Source organism: Bubalus bubalis, chromosome 12 (assembly GCF_019923935.1).
Source record: "Bubalus bubalis isolate 160015118507 breed Murrah chromosome 12, NDDB_SH_1, whole genome shotgun sequence".
Classification (NCBI taxonomy): Eukaryota; Metazoa; Chordata; class Mammalia; order Artiodactyla; family Bovidae; genus Bubalus; species Bubalus bubalis.
The window spans coordinates 105,793,962-105,813,249 of record NC_059168.1 but is presented as its reverse complement, the minus strand read 5'-3'; the positions used below and the strand labels follow the sequence as shown (position 1 = coordinate 105,813,249).

The following is a 19,288-nucleotide window of genomic DNA, read 5'->3' as shown; positions in this document are numbered from 1 at the left end:
TCCATGTCTAGTTCTGTTACTTTTTGACCTGCATACAGGTTTCTCAGGAAACAAGTAAGATGGTCTGGCACTCCAATCTTTTAAAGAATTTTCCACAGTTTGTTGTGATGCACACAATCAAAGGCTTTAGCGTAGTTAATGAAGCAGAAGTAGATGGTTTTCTGGAACTCCCTTGCTTTCTCCATGATCTAAAGAATGTTGGTAATTTGATCTCTGGTTCTTCTGCCTTTTCTAAACCCAGGTTGCACATCTGGAAGTTCTCATTTCACATACTGCTGAAGCCTAGCTTGGAGGATATTGTGCATAATCTTACTAGCATGTGTAAGAGCAGAAATCAAAAGAATTTGGAAATCAAAAAAAGAAAAAATTGTGAAACAAAAAAATTGGTAGACCTCTAGCAACAGCAACGGCAAAAAAAAAATTGCAGGCCCAAACACAGTTTCAGGAATGAGAGAGGTCTATCACCGCAAACATGGCAAGCAGGTAGGGAAGGAAGGCTCTGGGTAATTCTGTTGACAGCAAGTCAATAACTGGAGTGACGCGGACCAAGTCCTCAAAAGCCACAAACCACCAAAACTCACGCGTCGCGAACCGGATAGCTCGATTAGCCTTATCAACTCTGAAGAAATTGAGTCTGCAATTAACTATCTTCTGAAAAAGCAAGTCTCGGATGGTTTCCCTGGAAATTACACAAAACATTTAAAGAAGGAAGACTAGAAATCCCTTCCAGGAGATGAAGGGGGAAGGAAGCTTCCCAACCCGTTCAGCATCAGCCCAGCACTGTGAACACAGCTGCAGAAATCCTCCAGATACACTTCTTCTTCTGTTCTGTAGGGTCACCGCAAGCCCCAGGTCAGCCGACACTGAACCACTGCTCCCGGGGGAGTACAGGCTCAGATTCCCGAAAGCTGACAAGCACAAACAGACGGCTCGAAGCTGACCGCGGAAGGGGCACTTGTTCACAGCGGGAGCTGAAGCAAGAAGGCGTGTCGCCTTGCTGACCCTCGGCTGAGGACGGGCGGGCCAAGTCGCTCGTGTCTGCTGCTCCGCTTGTGCCCACAAATGCCCACCGAGGGGATTACAAAAGCAGTTTGAGGTTGGTAGGCAACATTGCAAGTACAAAATCCACAAATACTGAGACCCGACTGTGTTAGTAAACAAAATCCAGTAATATAAAAAGAAAACAGCGCACCACAACCCATGAAGTTTATCCCGGTTCAGTTGTCAAGAAAATCAACGCAATGCACCACACTGTGTTCAAAGAAAAACCACACGAATGTACAGATGGATGCAGACAAGCACATGGTGAAATACAGAACTCATTCGTGATGAGAACTGGCAAAGGAGACCCCTGCAACCGACGCCGTGCCTCAGCGCTTCAGGCCGGAAGGAGGCTCCCGCCTGCACGCAGCGGCGTCTTGGCGTGCAGTCGGTGAGCAAGGGCAGCAAGAGCCACGCACGCGGGGAGGCGGCGCCGCTGTCCGCGTCCATGACTGCCACGCCCCAGGGAGCTACAGACTCCTAAACCCTAAATAGAGAGAAGATAAACTGTGCTCGAGGATTGAAAGGCTCAAAATTGTAAAGATACCAATTTTCCACAAAGTGATCGTAGATTTTTGGCATAACACCAATGAAACTTCCAGATTGTTTTGTACTGAATGAGGGGCTGACTGTAAAGTTTACATGGAAGGGCATAGGAACTACATGTTTCTTCTTTCAAGCATGTAGAATGTTTATTTCCATCCTGCTACCTCCAAAAGAGGGGCTTTCCTGACGGCTCAGCGGTAAAGAATCCCCCCGGGAATGCAGGAAGCCCAGGAGATGAGGGTTCGATCCCTGGGTTGGGAAGATCCCTTGGAGGAGGAAATGGCAACCCACTCCAGTATTCCTGCCTGAAAAATCCCGTGGACAGAGGATCTTGGTGGGCTACAGTCCCTAGGGTTTCACAGAGTCGTACACAGCTGAGGAGTAAGCATGCGGGAACTAGAACAGCTAAAACCATTTTGAAAAAGAAGATTGGAGTTGGAGGCTCATACTGCACAGTATTAACTGTGGCTGCATAATCGAGACAGCCTCAGGGATGAGAGACGCAGTGGAGAAACGGGCCCCCCGCGCAGGGCCGTTTATACGGAGGTGCAGAGGGCTTCACAGAGAAAGGGTGGTTTTCTTAAATTTTATTGAAGTACTGTTGTTTGTGATGTTTCATTGTTTTTGATGCTGAGTACGACTCTATGTTATGTTTACCCTGATAGCTCAGTTGATAAAGAATTTACCTGCAACGCAGGAGACCCTGGTTCGATTCCTGGGTCAGGAAGATCCCCTGGAGAAAGGAAAGGCTACCCACTCCAGTAGTCTGGCCTGGAGAATTCAATGGACTGTGCAGCCCATGGGGTCGCAGAGAGTCAGACACGACTGAGCGACTTTCACTTCACTCACCGTTGTTTCCATTTTGTGTTACTTTCTCCTGCACAGCAGCATGACTCAGTTACACACACGGACAATCTTGTTCACACTCTTTTCCATTCTGGCTTATCACAGGATACTGAATATAGCTCCCTGGGGTGCGCAGTGGGACCTTGTTGTTTCTCTGTCCTGTAGGTAAGAGTTTGCATCCACTGACCCCAAACGCCCAGCCCTTCCCTTCGCCCCCCTCCCCGCTTGGCGACCACAGTTCGTTTCTGTTTCACAGGTTGATTCGTACTTCAGATCCCACATGTGAGTGGTAGCCTGTGATGTTTGTCTTGGCCTTTCTGACTGACTTCACTTAGTCTGATCATCTCTAGGTCCATCCATGTTGCTGCTAATGGCATCATTTGATTCTTTTTGATGCTCGGTGTTACTCTGTTGGATATATAAATATATGTGGGTACCACATCTTCTTTGGAAAGGATGGTGCCAGTGCCTCTGCCATCCTCATGCAGAAGAGGCGGACGTGATGAAGCCACACCTCTTACAGAGAATAATTCAGAATGGCTCATAGATCAAGTCACATCATGAGACTAGGCGACTTAAGGAGAAAGAAATCTTCATGACCGGGGTTAGGCGAAGAGGTCTTGGTAACAACACAAAAAGACCATCCACAAAAGAACACGCTGATAAATTTGATTGTATCAAAAAGTTAAAAATTGCTCTGTGAAATACACAGCTGAGACAAGCTACAGACTGAGAAGGTGTTTGCAAACCTCACACAGGAGAAGGAGCTGCACGTAGAATATATAACTGCTGCTGCTGCTAAGTCGCTTCAGTTGTGGCCGACTCTGTGCGACCCCACAGATGGCAGCCCACCAGGCCCCGCCGTCCCTGGGATTCTCCAGGCAAGAACACTGGAGTGGGGTGCCATTTCCTTCTCCAACGCATGCAAGTGAAAAGTGAAAGTGAAGCCGCTCAGTTGTATCTGACCCTCAGCGACCCCATGGACTGCAGCCTTCCAGGCTCCTCCATCCATAGGATTTTCCAGGCAAGAGTACTGGAGTGGGGTGCCATTGCCTTCTCCAAATATATAAAGAACTCTCTAAACTCAACAGGAAGCAATCAAATGGTCCAATTAAAAGACGTGAGACTGCGCCAGAGAGGGTCACGTGTGCAGATGCAGATGTGGGGAGGCACTCGGTCCCCAGCCCCATGTGAACAGAAGCCGCAGGAGGCCTGACTACACGTCAGATCAGCTGAGAGGAAGAGCTGTGACAGGGACGCCAGAAGGACATGGAGAAGCTGCAGAGAAGCGAGCTCTCGTGCTGGAGAGCCTCTGGGCAGGGCTTTTAAATCTGTTTTTATTCGTCTGTTTGGCTGCGTTGGGTCTCTGTTGCCACTTGTGGGAGCTTTAATTTCGGCGCACAGACTCTGCTTGTGGCTTGTGGGCTTAGCTGCCCGGTGGTGTGTGGAACTGTAGTTCCCTGACCAGGGATCAAACCCGTGTCCCCTGGGGTCCGTGGGCAGTTCTGAGGTGAACCCAGCGGTCAGTCTCCAGGCGGGCAGTGAAGCACAGGTGCCGTGAAGCCTGTGTGTGCTCGTCCGTGGCCGCGCCTCGCAGCTGGGGAGCGGGATCCCGCGGCCTCCAGCGCTGGGGGCTCAGCTCCCTAGGGCAGCCCGGCTCCTTGCAGGCCCCGGGAGCTGCCGGGTCTCCCTCAAGCTGAGGGAAGAAGTCAGGCTCGGTCGTCTCTGACATCAGCAAGGGGAGCCGAGAGCTGGGGGCTGGGCCAGGCCGTAGGGAGCGCTGGGGGATCCTAGCCGGGCAGCTGTGGTCACACGAATGGACACGTGTGCACAGAAAAGCGGCAACTTTACTGCACGTGGGGGAACAGCCTGACCCTCCCCCTCCTGCCTTCCGGCCTTTGCGCGGGTTGAGTCCTGGGCCTCAGGCCTTTGCAGTCACCTGACTCTGACCTGCCCTTCGCCCAGTCCTGGCGCCATCCTCTGCTGGGGAAGGGTGGGGTCAGAGGGCAAAGTCCGAGCAGCTCCCAGGAGGGACCCCTCTGGGCAGGGCCGGGTGGTGACCCTGAGTGGGGGCAGGCAGCAGGGGCCGTCACCTGCCGGGTGGTGGCCAGGCTGGGGGGGCGGCGACGGGGGTGGGGCGGCAGCAGGTGGACAGCGCCAGGCGGGCGCCCGGGAGCCAGCAGCCGGTCCAGCTCCCTCCTCACAGCCTCCCGCTGCTCATCGACAGCCCAGGTAAGGGGCGCTCGGGCTGTGGGGGCATCCACCCAGCTCCTGCCCACCCCTGGGGGCTCAGGGGATTGTGTGGCCTGGAGGTGGGTGTGGGGTGGGGTCCTGGTGTCCCTGGTTCCTGCCCGTCTCTGACGTGGCCTGCGGCTCGGGGACAGAGGCTGGGTCCCGTGGGGACAGCGACTCAGGCAAGTCACCCACTCTCTCTGAGCCTTGGTCTTTGCCCCTTAAAACGGGAACATGACCTCGCTCGGAGGCCCCACTCCTGTGCTGGCTGGGGGCCTGGGGCCCGGCGATCAGCCAGGAGGAGGAAGCCTCTGGGAGCATCTGCGTTCCTGCAGACATAGACGCGGCACAAAGTCCGCGACCTCAGGGTCCTGGTGACCTGATCACTTCCTCTGGCAGCACGGCCGCTGGCCCAAGGCTCCTGGTGACTCCTGTGCCCGGGCCCCGCTCAGGGACGTGGGGTAGGGCTGGCAAGGCCTCGAACACTGAGCTGGTGCCCAGGCCCAAGTGAACCTCTCTCCTGGGTCGGCCTGGGCCCACTGCCGAGGGTCAGCCGTGGGGCCAGGAAAAATGTCAGAATCAGATCAGAGAGGCGCAAGGTCGGGCTTTTAAACAGAAACCAGGTTCCTCTGTTCAGAGCTCCTCGGCCCTTTGGGAGAGACAACGCACTTCCCGGGACCCTCCTGACCTTGTTCACCAGGCTCCACGCGGGCAGCTTGGCAACAGTGGGGTGGCCAGGCAGCTTCCTGTCCCAACCTGGTTCAGGCCTGACCTCAGGGCTCTCAGAAAACACCCTGGGAGAGGCCTGGGGTGGGGGCCTCAGGGAGGAGCCTGGTAGGTGGGAGAGGTGGGGTCCTGGGTCCCTGAGGTCAGTGTGGAGCTGAGAGTCCTGCCCGGTGGGGGATGGGAGGGGAGCAGGGTCCTAGGGGTGGGGGGAGAGGGGCTCCCAAACAACACGGGGGTGGCTCTTTGGCCCCTGGTGTGACCCCAGCGCCCCCTCTGCACTGTATGTGGCCGGCTAGCTTGCCAGACCGGGCATCCTGGCGCCTGGCCCCTGCAGCCATCTGATGCCATGCACGGGGCAGGCACCCCGGCTCTACAGCGTGGTCCTTGGCCCTGCCCGTTGACCAGCAGGAGTGGGCCACCTGAGCCCTGGGGAGGACAAGGGGCACTCCAGCCAGCGGAGTCGGGGTGCCCCCGTGGCCCCACGGGTGCCAGTCCTGCCCCCCAGCATGGGGCTGACCTGGAAGCAGCGGGTCTTCACGGCTCTGCTGGGCGCCGCAGCGGTCTCAGGCCTCACCGCGCTGCTTCTCGTCCTGGTGGGGACCATCAATGTCCTCCTGCCTCCAGACACCAAGGTGTGCCCCTGGGCCCTCCCGGAGAGGCTGGGCTGGGCTGTGCCTGCCCCCACGCCCTCCTGACCCCGGTGTCACCCCCAGTTTGGGATCGTGTTCGACGCTGGATCCTCCCACACGTCCCTCTTTGTGTATCAGTGGCCGGCCAACAAGGAGAACGACACCGGCATAGTCAGCCAGGCCCTGGCCTGCCAGGCAGAAGGTCAGTGGACAGTCTGCCAGTGGTGGGTGGGGCTGGGAGCTGCCGGCCGCTGCCCAACTGGGCTCTCAGCTGGACAGGGCTTTGGAAAGCTGTGGTGCAGGCTGGAGCCGGGCAGTAGGGAATCGACCTGAAGGAAAAGGGCTCAGAGAGCTCCGTGAGTCGCCCAAGGGGCCCAACTGGTCAGTGGGTGCTGGGCTGAGGCTCCGGCGTGGGCCCTCCTGAGCCTCTCCCCGTGTGCCTCCAACCCCCTCCTCCATCTCTTATAAGGACACTGGTCGTCGGGTTTAGGGCCCACCCAGGGAAGCCAGGTCATCTCGTCTTCAGACCCCTAACTTAATTACACCTGCAGGGACCTTTTTGCAAACACAGTCCCCTTTGCAGGCTCTGAGGGTGAGGACGGGGAGTCGTCTTTGCAGGGCAACCTTTCCACCTCCCTCGGGCCTGCTCAGCTCCGCCAGCCTCGGGGCCTGGGGCCTCACCTTGGGTGCTGTGTTCCAGGGCCTGGAATCTCTTCTTACGCCTCCGACCCTGCGCGGGTCGGCGAGAGCCTGCAGGGCTGCCTGGAGGAGGCGCTAGCGCTGATCCCAAAGGCCAAGCATTATGAGACACCCATGTTCCTGGGGGCCACTGCCGGCATGCGGCTGCTCAGGTGAGGGGCTGGCGTGGGGTCCACGTGCCCCTGGGGCTGAGGCGCCACCCAGGTCGGTGAACAGGGGCAGCTCCGGCCAACTCTGCCCCACCCTCCCTGTGCAGCCGCAAGAATCGCTCGCAGGCGGAGGACGTGTTCGCCGCGGTCAGCCGGGCCCTGGGCCAGTCACCGGTGGACTTCCGGGGCGCAGAGCTCCTGACGGGGCAGGACGAAGGCGCCTTTGGTTGGATCACCATCAACTACGTCCTTGGCCTGCTGGTGAAGGTGCCACAGGCGGCCCCAGGGCAGCAGGGCGTGGGGGAGGGGCTGTGGCCCATGCGGCCGGGCCGGGACTCAGTGCCCCCGTCCGTGCCCAGTACTCCTTCTCTGGAGAGTGGATCCAGCCTCTGGAGGAGACGCTGGTGGGCGCCCTGGACATGGGTGGGGCCTCCACCCAGATTACCTTTGTACCTGGAGGCCCCATCCTGGACAAGACCACCCAGGCCACCTTCCGCCTCTACAGTGCCAACCACACCGTCTACACCCACAGCTACCTCTGCTTTGGGCGCGACCAGGCGCTGAGCAGGCTGCTGGCCGAGCTGGTGCAGGTGGGCTTGCGTCCTGGGGGGAGGGCAGGGGGCTGGCCAGGCCGGGGCTCTGAGAGGATCCGTCCTCCTGCAGGCCAGCCCGGGCCTCCTGGTCCGTCACCCCTGCTACCACAGCGGCTACCGGGGCACGCTGGCCCTGGCGTCCCTGTATGAGTCGCCCTGCACCCCGGCAGCGCCCCCGGACCTCAGCCAGAACGTCACCGTGGAGGGCACGGGGAACCCCGGGGCCTGCATCGAGGCCCTCCGGAAGCTCTTCAATTTCTCCAGCTGTGACGGCCGAGAAGACTGTGCCTTCGCCGGGGTCTACCAGCCCCCCGTGCAGGGCCAGTTCTACGTGAGCCCCCCGGCCTGCCCTCGGGGCCCAGCTTCCTCCCGGAGGCTGAGGGTCCCAACCCCTGGCGCCCTTGGGGAGCCTGGGACCCTGGGTGGGGAGGGTTAGGGCTGCGCCCGGCTCGCCCTGGGCCCCTGCCCCTGGGCACCACCCACAAGGGCACATTGCCCTTCCCCACAGGCTTTCTCCAACTTCTACTACACCTTCCACTTCCTGAACCTCACCTCCAAGCCGTCACTGAGCGGGGCCAACGCCACCATCTGGGAGTTCTGCCTGCGGCCCTGGAAGCTGGTGGGTGAGCCCCGGGCTACAGACTCACCAAGGGGGGTGGGGGTGCGGGGGGCAGGAGAGGGGCTCACTGGGCTCCCGGCCCACAGGTGGAGGCGAGCGCGCCCCCGGGCCAGGACCGCTGGCTGCGGGACTACTGTGCCTCGGGCCTATACATCCTCACGCTCCTGGTCGAGGGCTACGGGTTCAGTGAGGAGACCTGGGGAGGCATCGAATTCCGCCAGCAGGTGACAGCTGGGGGCCTGGGGGGCTGGGGAAGGGTGGGGCTCCAGGACCGAAGCCCCGCGGCCCTGACCTGAGCCCCGGCCGGGGTGTGGCCCACAGGCCGGCGGCGCTGACATCGGCTGGACGCTGGGCTACATGCTGAACCTGACCAACCTGATCCCGGCCGAGGCGCCCGCCCAGGGTTGGGCACAGAGCTTCGGCGTCTGGGCGGCCGGGGTCGTCTTCGTGGTGCTGACGCTCGCAGCCACGCTGGGGGCCGTGGCGGTGCAGGTCTTCTGGCTCCAGGACTAGGCCTGCGGCCCCTGCTGCCGCCGAGGCCCAGCGCCCTCCCCATCAGGAGCCTTGGCCTTCGTCGTGGGGGCTCCGGCCGGCCACCAGACGGCCCCCTTCTGCCCCCGGGGTCGCCCTGGCTGTGGAGGCCCCGACCACCGCCCCTGGCTCCCAGCACCCCAGCCTGTTTCCCGGGACCCTCTGCACAGAAGCCAGGCTGTTGGGACCCGAGCGGCACCTGGACTGGTGGCGGCAGGCTGACGGGTGTAGGGCCGGCTCCGGCCTGGGGTGGGGGTGCCTGCTGGAGCCAGAGCAGCTGGCTCTTTGGGAGGGGTTGGCCGTGGGCCATGGGGTCTCTGGTAGAGCCGGTGTCCAGCTCCGTGGGGTTCTCCCGAGCAGCCCACCCGCACCCCTGGAAGCCCAGTCAGGCCAAGACAGGTCACGTGTGGGAGGCAGATGCTTTTATTAAACCCTCCCCGCCACAGCCTCCTCCGCCGAGCTTCTCAGGCGCGCCGCGCAGCTGGGACAGTGAAGCTCTTGGGGAAGATGCCAATGTGGCCGTCACAGTGGCCCTCCAGCCACGCCTGGTCCACTGCGGGGGTTGGGTCGTTACTGTGTCTGCATGCAGACCCTGGTCGGGCACCCCCCGGCCCGGGCAGCGCAGGCTCTACCTTCACACAGGACATCCACGGTGTCTCCTGGCTGCAAGGCCAGATCCTCGGCCCTCTGGGCAGAATAGACGTGCTGGGCCACCACCTGGTAGAGGACTGGCCGGCCGCCCACTCCCTGTGGCAGGACGAGGGCTGGAGGGTGCGCTCAGCCCCGGGAGAAGGGCCAGCCGCCCCCTGCGCCCACCCAGCTCACCCGGCACTGCAGCCGCAGACCCCCGGGGCCGGCCGCGTCCCGCCAGGCTCTCTGCAGTGCCTCCTCCCCAGAGAGGGGCACCCAGCGCCCATCCTCGCTAGGGTCTTGGTAACTGCAAAGAGATGCCTCAGAGGGGGCCGCGCAGGCGAGGGGCTTCAGAGGGTGCTAACCTCTGACCTCGAAAGCCTCTGACGGACCGGGCCCTCCTGCAGGGCAAGGCCGAGAGGTGGCCAGCCCGGAGCCCCCTTCCCGCCCTGCACGTCGTCCCAGCCCACCTGAGCTGGGCACGCTGGGCGTTGGGGGGCAGGGCCTGGCTCATCAGGGCCCGCAGACTGGACAGATCAGCTCCTCTCGGGGCCGTTAGGCTCAGGGTGAGGGCACAATGCACGGTGACGGTCGCCAAGGACTCAGAGCCCCCCGGAGCCGCTCCCTGGGTGCAGGCAGAACAGTGTCTGGGCCCCAAGGCCCCAGGTCTGGCCGGGGTGGCCTTCCAGCCCAGGGGGCAGGGCAGGGGGGGAGAGGTGGTGGGGCGGGGGCCACGACTTGGGAGGCTTCCTCGGCTGGATAGGAGAGGGGCCTGGCCTCGGGGAGTGAGGGTGATGTGAGAGCTGCTGGCTCTTACCCCTGTGCCGGCGGGCTCCTCAGAAGAGCCAGGGCTGGGGCCCCCGGCTGCCAGCAGCCCTGCAGGGAGAAAGGAGGGGGCAGCCAGGGAGTCAGGTGACTGCTGTCCCCTGAGGGGAGCAAGTCAGAGTGGGGGCTGCTGGCACCCCGCCCCGGGAACCACAAGGCCACCAGCTTCCTCCGTGGAGGACACAGCAGCTGCTCCCAGCACTCCCCTTAGACACCTGCCTGGGCCCTGAGAGCACCCCACCCCCCAGGGGGCCCTCACACCCGGCCCCGCACGGGGCCTCACCTGGAGGAACCTGCTGGCCAGCGTGCTCCCCGTGGGTACTCTGCAAGGAAAGCCACAAGCTGGGGCTCTGCTGGGCCTCAGGTCGGGGCAGAGGGTGGGGGCAGGGGCTCTGCTGGGCCCAGCAGACCCGGGGGGGTGAGGGGCACGGCCTGCAAGATGGCCCAGCCGGGCAGGAGGCCACCAGTTCAGCCCTGTCACGGGTCAGTCTGGAGTGTGACCCAGATCCCTACGGATGGGAGATGACAGGCCGCCGTGCCTGTGGGTGCGGAGCTGTCTTCCCCTGGCCATCCAGGAGGTGGCGGCTGCAGCTGAGGGGTCCCAGCCAGCCCCGGAGGCTAGGGCTGAAGTCAGGGATCCGCTGGACATCACTCTGTGCCGGGACTGCAAGCCGCGGGCGTGCTGCGGGTGGGACGACGCAGAGTCCCCAGCCCAGGCCACCTGACCCGCGGATGGAGACCCCGACTTCAGGGTGGACCAAGTGGGCTGAGTTTGCACACGAAGCGTTTGGATTTTCCATCAGATTTGCCGGCTGCTAAAAGCAGTCAGGGAGCTGCTGTCGTTCTGTCTGGAAGGCTAGCGCTCAGCACAGTGGTCACGAACCGACAGCTTTCAAGAGCACTGATCAGCCCAGCGAGTGAGCCGGCCGCTTTCTCTGTGGTTAACTCTAACTCCCTCACGGCGGCCTCACGGTTCCTGGTGCCCCACCCCTCAAGGCACACCTGCCCTGAGAAGCCCCAGCCGACCCCTCCTCAGCTGCACGCAGCCCCTGGGGCATCTCGGGGAGTCCTGCGTCCAGCAAGGAAGGCCGGGCGCCCCAGCTGAGGGGCGGAAGCCTCACGGCTCTGATGCACGCACTGCAGCCCCTCCCAGGTCCGGGGTGGGGAGCACCCCCAGCTCCCTTCTGAGCACCTGTGAACATCTGTGTCCCCGACTCCTGGCATCTGGTCGCTGCAGCTGGCTCCCCCGGCCCCTGGCCTGCCTAAGGAAGCCAAAGCCCTGTCCCCAGCAGGCGATGAGGCAAGCTGCCTGGCCTGAGACGCCCTGCTGGGGCTGGTCCCCCAAGCCCAGCCTGGGGTGGGGGTCTTGCAAATGCTGTGGCCCCTTCCTGCCCCACCAGGGCTCACCCACCTTGTGGGTGACCAGCATGCCACGGTCGTGCTGCCCAGCCTGGCCGGAGCTGACCTCCATCTCCGTGTCAGCAGGTGTCCTGGGACTGCAGGGGGTGTCAGCTCTGCCCGAGGCAGTGTCACGGGCCCTGGAGGGGAGGGGCCCTCGTTCCCAGGCCTCACCCACAGGCAAGGCCTCGTGAAAGGTGGGCCTGCAGAGCCCCGAGCTGGAGAGGAGCCCCCCACTCAGAGGGCCACCTGCAAGGCTGCGTCTGGTGGGCTTTTCCTGCAGCCTGTGGCCAGCTGCACCCCACCGGTGCCTCTGGTGCCCCCCCGGCCTGAGCGGGGGTGGGCTCTCCCCCTGGGGGCAGGATGGGCTCAGGACAGATGGGAGGGCTGAGCGAGGCAGGACGCCCCCCACCACACTGGGACCCTGGACAGTCTGGAAAGGGGACAGGCCATGCTGGCCCCCGGTCCCTGGCCCTGAGTGGCCGCAGCAGGTCTGCCCAGGAGCTCCAGCGTCAGGCCGGGAGGCAGGCCTCGCAGGGCCCCTGCTGATAGGAGAAGTGGGTGCTGACCCCTTCCTACCGTGTAGCAGCCCTAGGCCTGGCTTCACCACGCACGTCCAGAGCCTGTGGGCACACATGACCCCTCCTCAGGACGCAGACCCCCAGGAGCCCCGGGGCCCAGGGGGCAAGGCTGCAGGGTTTTCACAGGCTCTCACCAGGATGGGCTGCCCCCTAAGTTTAGATTGGAGGGACACGGGGAGCCCCGGGGAGGGTTCAGGCACCCTTATCCAGGAGGCCCCGACCTGCAAACGCCAGAGGAGACGCGGGGGGGGGCGGGAGGTGGCTCGCCTACCTGTGGCTGCGGCGGGGCGACCCTGTGGGAGTCGGCGGGGAGGGCAGAGGCCAGCACCTGTGAGTGTCAGCAGGGGCAGCCGCCTCAGCGGTGCCCGGCCCGCTGCCCACCTGCACCCCAAGTCCCCGCCTGCCTGGTAGGCCTGCCAGAGCCTGGCTCATCTGTGTGACTTATTTCCAGTACCACTTTTAAAATGTTCTTATTTCATAGAAACAGTCACCTCCTGTGGTAAGTGTTGGGGGCCGGTGTGAGGCACTCCGCCCATGGCAAAGGTCATGAGGAAGGAGGCTGGACATACGCAAAGGCGGGATCGAGCCTCAGGAGTCCCCCTGGAAATCCTCGAGCATCTACCCCCATAACCAGAGCCTGCCTACTTTACTACTTTGTGCTCTCACCTACACCTCTGACTTTACGGGGGGCTGTCCCCCACCACCTCTTTCGGAGAAGGAGTTAACCTAGAGCTCCAGTTAATAAAAACTCCTGGGTGTGACAAGAGTGTTTTAACCTACAAACTCCTCTGAAGGTTCTCTGGCCTGCCTGACAGGCTTGTCCGGCCACATGTGATTGCTCACAGCCTCCCAACCGTGAGAGGCACGAGATGCTTTAAACCTTCTAAAAACAGGTTCCTTAGAAAAGTTAGAAAATTATTAGTATAAGTGTAATGGGCTGATTAGAAATTGTATTGGTGAAGGGTTTTTTCATTTGTTGAGCCAATGTTTGTTGCTAAGTCTCCATATCCCCTGCCCTTACACACATTAATGAATATATAAAAGAAATAAGTATTAACCTTTGATATAAATCACGTTAGACCTTAGGCTAAGTAAATTCTTTCCTTAACTAAAACCCACTACACCCTCACCCTATAGGAATGTAACTTTATTTGGGTGGCGTCTGTTTTAAGAATAATCACCCCTGGAGAAATAAGTGTCCTGGTTGACTGACCGCTGTCACAAGGAGAGGGTCCTAAATTGTCAGCAGGCCCCCCGGCCAGAAGATGATGTAACACCCCTAAGACCTCTGTATACATTTGTATGAAGCACCTGACTTTAATAAAAGTCAGGACTGCTGACCCCGTGTGACTTTTGCATAACATCTCAGTGTATAAAAGTAGACCATGGAAAATAAAGAATTGGGATCAGTTCCTCGAAAGACTGGTCTCCCCATGTCTCTCTCTCTCTCACTCTGGTTGAGTCTCCATCTGGAGCGCGGAACCCACCAAGCTTACTAATTTTGCCTGGGCTTCTAAGATCCGACCGGGGAGGCCTCAGTGTCTCCTCTCCTTCGGGAGAATGGAAGGACGCCTGCGGCCTACGTAAGTGGTGCAAGCTTCTTGTCTTGAAGTTTTATTGGTCCCCCGCGTAAACCAAGCTACTCAGCCTCTTTTCTCCACTGAATTTTCCTACTGAGCTATCCTCATTCTACTACTCTTTATATCCTTAATTAACGTTTAATTAAGCAGTTGTTCCCTGACCCTCGCCTATGCCGTCTCTCCTTCGAATACCCTGGATCAGCTGGGGCTGGACCCCGGCAGGTAAGGGCTCCAAGTGGGTGGATTAATGCAGCTCAGAAGCGCCTCCTCCAGGCAGCCCTCCAGCTAAGACACCCAGTGCCTGGCCCTGGGTGACCGGGGCATCAGGGGCCCAGGCCACAGCTGGAGACCAGAGTGAGCCTTCCTTTGTGCACAGGGAGCCCTCTTTCCCCGCACACCAGCCCACCCTGGGGTGAGCTGCACCCCATCAGCCAGCAATTTTGCTGGTGCCGCTTTCCCGGACCCCGGGCTGGGCAGAGGTGGCCGTGCCAGACCGCTCTGTTCCTCCAGGGTCCTGCCCCCTGAGGCCGAAACGCAGGGCGAGGTTGAAGCCAGGAGAGCGAGGCTGGGGCTGAGGCAGGCAGGGCCACGCCGGCTGGGGGTCTGCAGCGGCTTCCGGTGGCTCCGCCTCCAGGCCCCAGGACCCACCCATGAGCCCGTCTAGAGGCAGTGCTGACCCAGGAGCCTTGTGCCCCCCTCGCACCCCAGGCCTCGATGGCTCCAGCGCTCGGGACAGTGTGAGCTCAACAGGGCCTGGCTGCCCGCCTGCGGCCTGCTGGCGCCGCTGACCCTGAGCCCTGGGCCCAAGCAGCGAAAAGCTGCCTCCCTTTACCTTGGCCTTGCCCAGGAAATCCACAGGCTCCAGGTGCTCCACGTGCCGCCTATGGGGCCGGAAGACCTCACCCCTGGGGACCTGCCGAGGCTGCAGGGGGACCTGTTTCTGGAGGGGGCCGGAGAGGGCAGCCCTGAGCGCCGGGAGCCACCCGGGGCCTCAGAGCAGGACGGCCCACTCCCCAACTCCCAAGGCCTGTGGGAGGCCAATCCCCCGCAAGGCACATGGGTCCCCTACCTCCAGACGTTTCTTTATCTCATATAGGTGGTCTTGGGGGGCTAGATGAATGTGAGCCCCAAAACTGCAGGCTGTGGACCTGGCAAGCCCCACGAGTCAGCTCAGGAGCCTGGCTCCCCGCGCCTGCCCCTTACCTGCACTTGGCCTAGGGCGATGTCCAGGTCGTTGCGGGCCCCTTCCGGGACCTTGGAGATGGCGTCCCCCAGGCTGCAGGCAGCCTCTGCCCAGAGCCCCAGCTGGCTCTGCACCACAGCCACGTTGAACAGCACCTGAGGGGGGCGGGGAGGGGGGGCGGGGTGACGACAGGCCCAGCACTCCCCTCCCCCACAGGGCCACCACCTGGCCCCACCCGACCCTGCACTGGTCCAGCCCGAGCTGCCCAGACACAGTGGCCCAGGGCTCTTCCAGGTGCCCCCTGGCTCCCGCCCCGGGGTGGGCTCTGCCTGGCTGGTTTCTCTCTGGACCTCCCCAGCCAGAGTCAACCAGCCCTCCCTTCTTTTCTTCCGCTCTGAACGTCAGGCCATCTCCCATCTCTGGAAGCATCCGCTCAGCCTTCATGCCTGTCCTGCGTTTAGCCTGACCCCTTCCTGCCTGTGCTGCCCTGTTCCCTGAAACCCCAAGAGTCTGGGGCACTATCTGAGGGGTGCCTCCTGTCTGCCCCTCCCCTCCCGTGCTGGGCGATAGCAGTCAAGTCGTCTAGCGCTGCCGGGAGGATGGAGCACCGCCCGGGGCAGCCTCTGTCCCCGCGCTCTGCAGGGACTGTGCACTCCTAGAGCCGCTGCCACGGGGCTGCCCGGGCCACAGATGCCAAGCTCAAACCCCGCCCTGCAGGCCAGGGCTGGGGCCTGGCCCACCCTGGTGGGACTCCCCCCACAGCTGACCTACCGGACACTGCGGCTCCCAGAGGCTGCGAGGCGGCGTGTTTCTGGGAGCGGTGGGAGCACCTCCCAAGCCTTTCTCTCAGTGCCAGCCACTTCCCAGGAGGCCAGGAACTGAGCCAAGCACCAAGCCCAGGGCAGGAACGCCAGGGCCCACTGCCAGGCCAGCTCCTGCCCCACCCACACCGCCACCTCTCACTGACCTCCGACACTGCCCTCTCCTGCTGGGATTTTGGGGCCCCTCTGGCCAGAGGGAGCACCTCACTTAACTCGGGCCCACCTGCCTCGGTGACAAAGCGGCAGGGCCCAGAGGGCGGGGCCTGCAGCCCTGGAAGGACCCCGGCTGCCCGCCCACAGGCAGCCCCCAGGGCCCAGCCACACGGCCTCCTGCTGGCCCGCTCCCCACATGCTCACCTCCCAGGCTTGCAGCTTGAACCGCAGGCCCAGCTGGGTGTAGTCGATGGCGGTGTTGTCCCTCAGCTGGGCCAGGGTGCGCTGGAAGTCAGACAGGGCCTCCTGGAACCTGTGGGCAGTAGGGGAGCCTGGCGTGGGGGCCCCGGGTGGCCCCAGGGCAAGGGCTCCACCTTGGCCCAGACCTGCCCCCCGCCCCAGCCCCTCCTGCAGCACGGAGGCAGCGATGGTCGGCAGGCCTCAGCACACAGGGTCCACACAGACGGGCTGCGCTGCACGCGGGCTCCTCTGCCTGCACCCCAGGCCCTCTCCCGAACCTCCAGGTGCAGAGTGCCCTAGGCGTGTCCTGCCTGCTTCCGGGGTCTCTGTCCTGCAGGCCTCCCCACCCAGACCCTGGCTGGAAGCCCCAGCTGACCAGGATTCTCATCACCCCTGGGGAGGCTTCCGGGATGATGAGAAGGTCACCCTGGAGCCCAACCGCCCTGTGTTGGGCCTTCTATGGGCGCTAGGCCTGCCCTGCAGCTCTGATTCCTTCTCTGGGAAGGGCCTGGCGCAGCCAGGTGGGCAGAGGACCCTCCCCCCACACTGCCGAGTCCTGGGATGCGCCATTCCTCCATCCCTTTCCTGGGTTTCCCGAAGGCAGAATGGGCAGAATCATGCCGTCCCTGCAGTCCAGGGTGTAGGAACGGAGGAGGGGAGCCAGCAGAAGTGCTCTGTGACCCTCTTCCGCACAGAGCCCAGGGTCACTGTGCAGCCCGGTGTGGGGACAGAGAGACATGCCCCCACGTGACACGATCCTGTCCCCGGGCTCTACGGAGCAGCCCAGGGGGAGCTGGCCAGAGGAGGTGACCATAGGCAGAAAGGAGCACAGGAAGGACTCTGCAGAGACGAAGGGCCGTCAGAAAAGGAAGAGGGGACGTCTGTGTTCACCTCTCCAGCTGGAAGTTGGCCACTCCGCGCTGGAGGAAGCCGACAGCCAAGCAGGCATCCTTGGTCAGCGCCTGGTCAAATGCCTGTGGACAGAAATGTCTGTGGACTGCTCGGGCCTGTAATCCCGTCACCCCCGTGTCACAGACAGGGATGCCCAGCAAAGGAAGCCCGCTGCAAGAGAAAGTCTCCCTCGCCTGCCCAGGGGCCTCTGAGTCCAAGGGGCGCAGGTGTCACGGCCTCAATGCAAACCTGCCTGGACTCCCCAGGTGTTTTCTGGTGACCGCTCGGGGGTAGTTAGGTGGCAGCACGGACCAATATGTTAACCACGGGGACAAGGAAACACTCCAGCACGTAGATAATAGTTACCTCCCTGTGGGAGGGAGTTATGTTAAGACTGTTGTCTCTTTCAAGCCCTAGTTTTGGTAGTTCACACAAAAAGACACACGTCTCACCTATTAGAATCAGAAAACAGTAGCACGAAAGTCTTAATATGTGTGAGAAGCCCAGCTCTTCCTGAAACGGAACTCAGAAATGATGTCGTCTATAAGGACAGCAGCCATCAGTTAAACGCAAGCAAAAGGAGTGCATCCAGCAGCCATCAAGTTAACTACAGGCCACTGGAGGGTGTCATGGTCCCACTCTAACAAACCTGGCTGAGTGGGGGCTTGTTGAGCTGAGTCTGACCGAGGTTGAGGGTCAGCACTCGGGCACTGATGTGGCCACTCAGCACAAGGGAAACCCTTTTATCCTGTCACATAGAGCGGCCCGATAGGAGCTTCTGGGGGGCTCCTGCCAGAGACGGAGCCCCAGCTCCCCTCACCCTGTCCAAATCAGCTTTATTGATTGTAGCTGTTCCATCTGCTTTTTAAAATTTTCCAACAAACATGCCTCTGCTACTCCATCTCCAATTAGGGTGGAGGAGAATTTAACGTGCACACCCTTGGCCGGGAACCTCTGTCCCCTCTCTGATTAACTCGAGGTTTAGAGGAGGAAGTGGCTGGACTGGCCTCATTCCACTGACCCCGTGGCATCTAGTGATGATATCCCCATTGCCGGATAACATTTTAACACTGACATTGCTGCTGAGATAACTGTAGATTCGAACACATGTGAGGAACGACAGGGCAGGCCCCTTGGACGTGTTTTCGGCAGCCGTCGCCGCTGGCCTGAACGGCGCGGGAACCTGGCTCTTTCTGGGGGCCCTCGGGGACCCGAGCAGTGTGCGGGTGCTACTGCTCTCTGTCATCGCCCACGGGGTGTGCACCACCGCGAGGAACCCGGAGGCTTGAAGGGCAGGAATGGCCCTGCCAGGCCCTCAGCAGAGGCAGGTGTGTGCGTGCCCGTGCATACATCTGGCTCTCGGTTCTGCTTTGGGGAGTGGGTGGGGGACAGGTGAGCACACAGATCTGGGGTTTAGGCACCAACCAGAGACTGTCTCCTGGCCATCGCCACAGGTGTCTGCTGAAGATCTGACCCAAAGCCTGCACCTCAGCAACCCTCCCAGCCCCATCCAGCCTCGAGCCTCTGCAGGTACATTAGCACCTCCATCAAGAGCACCCGAGCCAGTGAGCACTCGGCCTTTCCGCAGGACAGCAGAGTGGGGCAAACGGTCCCCACAAGTGGAAGCTGTGCTGGAGCCTTGTGACCCCATCCTGGCCCTGACTCAGCTCAACAGGGTGCCCCCTGGACACACAGGTCCCACTTGCATAGGTGTTCGCTGAAGCAGAACGCTGGGGTGGGGGGAGTCCCCAGGTGGCCATCAGGGAAGAAGGGTGGGAGCCCTGGGCTCACCCCTGCAGCTATCGCACCACGCATTGCCACCCCACCCCTCCAGCCCCGGCCACCAGGAGCAGAGAGCTGCATCCCCTGAGGTGGGGTCTCTGCGATCAAGCCTGGGGGCCCCCTGGCTCACCCGCAGCGCGGCCTCCGGGTCCCCGGCCAGCAGGTGCACGCAGCCCACGTTGAAGCTCACCCTGGCGGGCGGCTCCGAGATGCTCGAGAAGAGGCGAAGGGCGCAGTCCCAGTCCCCGCGCGCCACGGCCTCCGCGCCCTGGTGCCAGTCGCGCAGCAGGTCCCCGAGCGAGGCCATGGTGGAGTGGACCCCGCCTGGCCCCACGCGGAAGTCGGCGCTTCCCGGCCGGATCGCGGGAGGCGCAGGGGGCGGTCGTGAGGGTCCTGCCTCGGGCCCGGGGGTGCTGGGGGCAGAGGACAGCGAGGCCGGGGCTCCGGAATCCGGAGACCAGCGCGGGCCGAGGGAGCCCTTCGAGGCGGACAGAAGGGGCGAGGACACGCTCCTGCGCCAGGTACTTGGTGCGGGCGGGGCGGAGCGCCAGGTGCGTCAGGTGCGTCAGGGGCTCCAGGAAGGCCCGCAAGCC

General features: G+C 62.0%; 2 protein-coding genes and 1 long non-coding RNA gene across 13 annotated transcripts in view; 1 reads left to right on the top strand and 2 right to left on the bottom strand.

Moving 5' to 3' along the window:
• The window catches only part of LOC112578161, a 15,043-nt gene extending 9,001 nt beyond the window's left edge, over positions 1 to 6,042 (bottom strand). The window contains exon 1 of the long non-coding RNA XR_003102484.2: positions 5,909 to 6,042. This is a non-coding gene — a long non-coding RNA (uncharacterized LOC112578161). The remainder of the gene's footprint in view (positions 1 to 5,908) is intronic.
• On the top strand, positions 3,821 to 9,056 carry ENTPD8 (ectonucleoside triphosphate diphosphohydrolase 8). 5 transcript variants are annotated; one of them, XM_025262129.3, is made up of 10 exons: positions 3,821 to 4,665; positions 5,751 to 6,023; positions 6,105 to 6,222; positions 6,721 to 6,871; positions 6,976 to 7,135; positions 7,401 to 7,458; positions 7,632 to 7,792; positions 7,970 to 8,080; positions 8,167 to 8,304; positions 8,402 to 9,056. In XM_025262129.3, exons 2-10 carry the CDS (start codon positions 5,898 to 5,900, stop codon positions 8,591 to 8,593), a joined length of 1,215 nt encoding a protein of 404 aa, XP_025117914.1. In that variant the 5' UTR covers positions 3,821 to 4,665; positions 5,751 to 5,897; the 3' UTR covers positions 8,594 to 9,056. The 5 variants fall into 5 exon arrangements, with proteins under 5 accessions (XP_025117914.1, XP_006062622.1, XP_025117913.1 ...); XM_006062560.4 differs by having other exon boundaries at positions 3,822 to 4,665; positions 5,800 to 6,023; positions 7,228 to 7,458; positions 7,532 to 7,792; XM_025262128.3 differs by having other exon boundaries at positions 3,822 to 4,665; positions 5,797 to 6,023; positions 7,228 to 7,458; positions 7,532 to 7,792.
• Positions 9,002 to 19,288, bottom strand: NOXA1 (NADPH oxidase activator 1). Of its 7 annotated transcripts, XM_006062567.4 has the most exons (14): positions 18,826 to 19,283; positions 16,914 to 16,996; positions 15,987 to 16,095; positions 14,829 to 14,963; positions 14,458 to 14,565; positions 12,317 to 12,373; positions 12,044 to 12,087; positions 11,478 to 11,604; positions 10,350 to 10,389; positions 10,059 to 10,117; positions 9,712 to 9,866; positions 9,437 to 9,548; positions 9,244 to 9,358; positions 9,017 to 9,164 (listed from the first exon to the last, which is right to left on the bottom strand). In XM_006062567.4, the coding sequence occupies exons 1-14, from the start codon at positions 19,000 to 19,002 to the stop codon at positions 9,076 to 9,078; spliced, it is 1,410 nt and encodes a 469-aa protein (XP_006062629.3). In that variant the 5' UTR covers positions 19,003 to 19,283; the 3' UTR covers positions 9,017 to 9,075. The 7 variants fall into 7 exon arrangements, with proteins under 7 accessions (XP_006062627.1, XP_006062629.3, XP_006062628.3 ...); XM_006062566.4 differs by having other exon boundaries at positions 9,712 to 10,117; positions 18,886 to 19,288; XM_044926582.2 differs by having other exon boundaries at positions 9,712 to 10,117; positions 11,478 to 11,562; positions 18,826 to 19,287.